The following is a 6864-nucleotide window of genomic DNA, read 5'->3' on the forward strand; positions in this document are numbered from 1 at the left end:
GATGGGTGCAGCCACTGTAGAAAGCAGTATGGGGATACCTCAAAAAATTAAAAATGGATCTGGTATTTAACCAAGAGATCCCACATCTGGGAATAAAGCCGAAAGAACCCAAAATACCCAATAATTTGAAAAGAACATCCTACATTCATTGCATCATTATTTCCAATTGTCAAGATATGGAAGCAACACAAGTGCCCATCAGTAGATGAGTGGATAAAACAACTATGGGACATTTACACGACGGAATACTACTTGGCCATAAAAAAGAAGAAACTTTTACCCTTTGCAACAGTATGGATGGACCGGGAGAACATTATGTTAAGTGAAATAAGCCAGTCAGAGAAAGATAAACACCGTGTGATTTCACTCATGTGTGGAATCTAATGAACAAACTAAATTAACAAGGAACATGGGGATAGACTCCTAGATTGAGGGCAGGATGACAGCTATTCGATGGTGAGGGTTAGAGGGTGGAGGTATTAAGGAAAAAGGACTCATGGACATGGACAAAAGTGTGGTGATTGCTGGTTGCAGGGGTATATAAGGGGACTAAATGTAATGTAAAAGAATACAATAAAGATTAAATTAAACAATAAATAAAGAATAAATAAAAATTTTAAAAAAGAAAATGAAAATGAAAACTATCCTCACTGGGCTACACATTCTTTGCTCTGAGGGAGTGTTCAAATGCTCTGGCAGAGGAGAAACCCCTCTATGGGCATTCCATAACTGGACTTGGGGTAGATTGAAAACTCTCTGAGGCAAGATCTTGCTTCTTCATACTGCTCAGCACCAGCCATTGGTAAGAACTGGTGTTGGTTATGAATGCCAAGTCTGCACTTGAGCAAATCCCAATCTTGTCCATCTTTTGGAGCACTTGCATAATAGCTTTGCACACAACAGGGCCACCCATCTGATCAGGCCTGGCAGGCTCGCTGGCAGGACAAAGAAGAGCACATCTGCACAGTGCCCAGAAAGGAAAAATTGGAACTTTTGAAGACATGTCCTCCTCTGTCTGCATTGCTCCTGAAGGCATATAAGGAAAGCCAACCCGGATCAGGGTGCCTGCTCTTATTTAAAAAAAAAAAACTGATTTTTTGATTCTTACATAAAAGTTCAATTTTGAATACTGTGATTTTTTTCATGTGAAACTAAATGATAAGGGAAAATTTGCATCATTAAAAGCCTCCACTTGAGAATAAGCTCATCATGAATTAGGCTTTCAAGTCACAACCATTACCATCAAAGCATTTTGGAAAAATTCATTTAGTGTGTTTACTGCTGATTCCACAAGCCACTGAGAAAGATGAGCACCATGGCTTTCAATTACATGGCATTCACTTCTTTCATGGCATGTGGGAAATTTTTATTTCATGCCTTTCTCCTTTCATTCTTTGTCCCATTAATTGTTCACTTTTAAAAAATTCATTAACTCAACATACCTACTATGTGCCAGCCATACACATACTACTGTGTGCCAGGATACAGCAATAATAATAATACAAGAACAGTAACTAAACCTCTCAAATTCAAATAGTCCTTGCTTACTATATGCTGAGCAGTGTTCTCAGTATATCTATTACCTCATTTAATTTTTTCTTTTACTGTTATTCTATTACAGTTGTCCCAATTTTTCCCCCTTTGCCCTTCTCTGCCCATCCCCACCCCCACTCCCACAGTCAATTCCTACACTGTTGTCCACGTTTGTGGGTCATTCATACATGTTCTTTGACTTGTCCCTTCCTCTTCTTTCCACCATTATCTCCCTCCACCCTTCCCTCTGGTCACTGTCAGCCTGTTCCATGTTTTCATGCCTGTCTTGTACCAATCTTCTGAGGTAAGGACAACTATATGCCCACTTTGCAAATTAGCAACTGAAGTACAAGATATTAATTTTTCAGGTCACTGAGTCTGTAAATGTCAGAATCAGGGTTCTAGCTTAACATATTTTTACCCCATTGCCCATGATCTTGATCTCTATGCTATATGAAGAAAATCAGACATGACTTTATGGAACTTTCAATGTACTGGAGAAGACAGACATTAAACAAACAAACAAACACACAAGCATATATTACCTCAAACACTGATAAGATATATTAAAATATGCAAAGTGCTATTAAATAGAATTGTTTAACATCACAAAGACTAATTTTGCAAGTTAAAAATGCAATGATTATTATCTCTGGTACTAATCTCACCTAAATGACAGTTATAAAATATATTTTAGATATTTTATTATCTAAAAATAGCTGGGAAAACTAAGGCTGGGAGACCAGAGAAAGTGACTATCAATTCAGCCTTTAACTCCTTCCATAGAACCTTGCCATTTTGGTGGTGCTTCTTGTTGGTACACTTGGAATGACAAAATATAAGGGATCTGGCGAATGTAAACCCTTCTCCTAACCTTACCCCTTCTGAATAAGGAAATTCAACCTGGTTCAGTTATCCCTTCTTCACACATGAAAGTGAGTAATCCTTAGCCTTCAACCAAGAAGTACATGGTGAATGTCTTAAAAGACAAACAAACAAGCCAACAAAAACCCATTAATTTCTGCTTTAATGCTATACTTTAGTTTTTCGGGGTTTTTTTTTACAATCCCTTTGGCTTATTATGGCTAACACTTGGGCTTCTGGAAACAATTTAAGATATGGCTTATAGTCAGTGAAACAAACAAAACACCCTTATGAGACTTGGAAACAGACTAAAAACACTGTTTAAAGACCAAATCGGGGAAGCAGAAAATTAAGTTCCCAGAGTGACAAAATTTCTTTTCACCTTGATTTTTTAAAATCTGAGTTTTATTACCCTACACAACCAATTAGAGATCTACCTCTTTTCTTTTACTGTTAGAGAAATCATATGGAAAGAAATCACATGGGAAGAAAAGTCTTTCTTTTCTTTTCAAAAGTTGTCTCTGTAGATTAGGAATACTTGCATCTTTGATTTTTGTTATTTATTTTATGTATTATTTTTATGTCCTCAGTCTTTATATCAGGCATGGCCCATAAATATAGGATTATATCCAACAACAGTGTGAGTATTAGCTCCTAATTCTATAGTTTCACTCCACGGAGGCTAATAATGATTTAGAGGGGAGAGTGCGAGGAAGAGGGCAGGTGTGCATAATAGTACCATTAATTACATGTGCTTTATACATCTAGATAGAAGAGCAACATCATTTCCAGGTCCGATAAACTAAGTACTTTTTCCTAGTTTATTGTTCAAAATCACAAAAAGATTTATCCTTGATGTTGTATTGCCACAAGAAAATCTCCTGCCTCATCACCTTATTGTGTCCTTTCATATAGGATTTTATATTCTACCTGGCTTTAATTGATGATGTTACTATATTAAAATGCCTAGATAATTAAATACACAAGTTAATCACTTGACTTTCAATGAGGGTTAAACAGTCTCTAATAAGCAAATGGTACATTAAGTCTCATCTGTCATAGTTAGCACATTACACTTGATATTGGCTTTGGTGCAGTTAAAAGTATGAAAAATCTTCTTAACTTTAAAAAGAAATAGTCTAAATGTTAGAAACGAAACTTTGAAAGTAACTTACAACACAGTGTGTTAAATATCTTGTTGTGTCATGAGACTTAAAAAACAAAACCCCTCAAACCACGTTAAATGTGAACATTCTTCAGAACTATCTTCTATATCCCATTCCTTAAAAAATCTGTGAATATAAGTGACTGATTCTCAACTGCTCTATTGTCATTACCCATTTTTAATTAATATACTTCATTAATAAAGTTATGTCTTTCTGTGGTTTATGTAGAAATAAAATACCAAATAAATAAAGGCTTTAAAAATTATGCCTAGAACTTAAGGATCTGTACTGCTCCAAAAATGAAGTAAATGCCCCTGTATCTTCTTTGGTACAAAGGCTATCATCACATTTTACATGGACATATAGGAAACATTGTAGTATATTTATGCAAAATTTGTGAAAACAAAACATAATATTTTACTACCCCATAATAAGTTATTTTTGTGTACTGTACTCCAGGATGAGGGAGGAGAATATTTTAATAGTTGCAGACAGCGTTATCTTCAAAGCTGGTAATTCTTTTATAAAGATAGTTTTATTTCCTTTTAAAAGAAAAAAAACTTTGGTTTAGAGTACAAAAATCTCATTAAAATAAAATATTTAGAACGTGTTTAGAAATATTTAGAACAGACCTTTGAAAAACAATCTAATTTGAATCACCAGTCTAAATAGGTCATTAAACTTAGAAAAGTTAAAATGAGCTGTGCAGGGTCAACTCTTTCTAAAACATCTGCATCCTCAATGTCCTATTGTCTTCAAAGTCAAACAGAGTTAAGTGTCAAGAACAACCACAATACATTAATTATTTCAAATCTTATAGTTAGCCTGCAGTGGAAATGACCATAAGTGTTTACAATATATACAAAAACTCTGTGTGTGGGGTGTGTGTGTGTGTGTGTGTGTGTGTGGCAGGGGAGTGCCTCAAAAAGTTGGGAGTGGAATGACAGAAGGAAAAGCACTCTTACATTTCAGTAGGATAATCGTATGCGGGATGAAGGGTCCTCTACTGGTGCTCTTTTCTTGCCTTTCATATGGGGCATGTTCACAGTTCATGACAAATTCAAATCAGCTCAGACACACTTAATACAAAGCAAATACTTCCATTCTAGTTGAGTCTCCTACCAGCTTCTCAGATCAAACTATCAGTATAAAATCATGAACCTTCTCTCTCCTGTTCAGAACCTTTAAGGTCTTAATCATTCTAGAACTCTCTGGTAAATTTGGGGATCAAATCCCTACCCTGGAAAACCTTCCAGAGCATATACATAACTACAAAATCTTGAAGGTAACACCTTTAAAATATGAAAACAATCAAAGAAAACAAAACACAAATGAGAAAAACTGGCTGCCTGAGACATCTGTTCCTCAGCACCAGAACATCCATAAAATCAAAACGACTCTAACAATGCTGGGGAACAAAGGGTGTCAAGTGCTGGAGAATGGAGTCTGACTTAGCAGGCAGGGCACCCGAGGTGGCTGGCAGAGGGAATCAGCTTCAGTGCAAGTGGAGAAGGCAGTCAGTTTTGTTTCACGACTCCCCAAAGCCACCAGGAAATGCACCTCATCCTTTCTGGGTTAAGAGTAACTTTGATACTTAGAAAAAAATACTTTCATATTCTCCAGCCAGCAAAATTCTATCACCAACAGGCAAAAATCCAGCAGAGGTGCTAGTGAAACAGGTTTTGCTGTTAGCCCATCTCCCAAAGCCACTTCCCAAGAATGAGACCTTGATTCCCTCAAGCCCTCTCTCTGTTTGAAGATGGAATGGAAGCACCTCAGCTCTGTCCAGGAAGCAAACTGAAGACTTGACGTCGGGGAACTGTTAAGGAATATTCTAAGCTACATTTCTCTTAAAAGGGTCAAACCCAAAACAATTAGGACGTATTCATTTCCAGATGCATGAGAAAATGTTTATAACTGCCCGGTACAGAGAGAAACAATTCCTCTCCAGCCACTACCCCCTCCTACAAGGACCAATGACAGACACCGTCCCAGTCAGGGACCGAGCAGGCTGACTCTCCTTCCACTACACCCTCCACAAACCCGCTTTTCGCCCGCTGTGTATCAGTTCCTCCTTAGACCTTCAGCACGCGCTCTGGAGCGGCAGCTTCTCCCTCTCCTTAGTTCTGAGTGGACTCGGTGCAGCAACCGCTCTGCCTCCAGCGGGTCTCTCTGAGTGGCGTCCCCGCACTTGGGAGGTTCTCAAAGCCCTGGGACAAGAAGCTTGTGCCGGGTCTGGGGAGCCCGGGGTTTCCGGCCTCCCGGGGCTCCCGCCACCTACACCTCCAAGCCCAAGCATATTAAGTTGCTCTGCACCCCGACGCGCGCCCAGCCCGGGTCCCTCCCACTCCCGCTGCTCCAGCTCCAACGCCGGAGGACCCCCACCTCCATGGAGGTGAGGGTGCACTCACCGGAGGTGAGCTGCATCCAGGCACAGATCTTGTACACGGTTGCCGTGTTGCAGAAAAAGAAGAGGGTAAAGCATATGATGCAGGCGATGATGAGCATCATGGAGAGGCCGATGAAGAAGGAGGCGGCTTTGAAGGCGCCCGAGGGCAGTGTGGAGAAGTCTGTGAAGCTGCCCCTGCAGGTCAGCTCCCGGGAGAAGCCGTTACCGATGCAGTAGTGGAAAAGCCCGAAATAACCTGCTTGTGGGGTGTCCACGCCGTCGCCAATCCAGTAGGGCTGGATGAAGCACACCACGTTGACGATGGCAAAGCAAACGGTGAAGATGGCCCACAGCACGCCGATGGCCCGCGAGTTCCGCACATAGTTGGTGTGGTACAGCTTCGCAGCCTCCTGGGCCGGCAGCATCGCGGCGGCGGCTCCGGGCATTCTCCCCCTCCTTTCCCTTCTCCTCCTCCTCCTCCCGGTCCTCCGCCGCCCCCGCCTCTCAGCGCTCAGGAGACACACTCACGGAGCCTCGCGCTGCAACTCCCTTGCCTCCACCTCAGCCCAGCAGCGCCAGTTTCAGAGTCTGCATCCTCGCTCTGGAAGCAGGGCGGGGGAGCGCAGAGCACCCCTCCGGCTCTCCGGCTCTCCGGCACAGCCTCGCAGCCCCTCTCCGTCCCTCCCTCCCGGCCGGGGCTCCAGCCCTTCTCACCACCCCACCCCTCTCCCCCCCGCCGCTGCAGCTGCTGCAGCTGATGGCGACAAATCCCGCGCGGGGCAGTGTGGCGCTGGAGCTCCGGCACCCCCACCCGGCTTCGCGCCTTCCGCCCCTCCCCCTTTGTGCCGGGTTCGCGCCCACGGCTGCCCCAGGGTGTGGAGGGCCTTGGGGACCCTAGGACGCCCGGCAAGT

At 42.2% G+C, this 6864-nt stretch overlaps 1 protein-coding gene across 2 annotated transcripts in view; it reads right to left on the reverse strand.

Annotated features, from left to right (window-relative positions):
- LHFPL3 (LHFPL tetraspan subfamily member 3) overlaps positions 1 to 6611 on the reverse strand; it is a 609574-nt gene extending 602963 nt beyond the window's left edge. For both annotated transcript variants that reach the window (XM_037057073.1, XM_037057074.1), the window contains exon 1: positions 5975 to 6611. In XM_037057073.1, coding sequence (XP_036912968.1) covers positions 5975 to 6398 — 424 coding nt within the window. In that variant the 5' untranslated portion in view covers positions 6399 to 6611. The remainder of the gene's footprint in view (positions 1 to 5974) is intronic.
- Between the last annotated feature and the right edge of the window lie 253 nt (positions 6612 to 6864).

This window comes from Sturnira hondurensis, unplaced genomic scaffold (assembly GCF_014824575.4).
Source record: "Sturnira hondurensis isolate 20B ecotype Veracruz unplaced genomic scaffold, ASM1482457v3 Scaffold0009314, whole genome shotgun sequence".
Lineage (NCBI taxonomy): Eukaryota > Metazoa > Chordata > Mammalia > Chiroptera > Phyllostomidae > Sturnira > Sturnira hondurensis.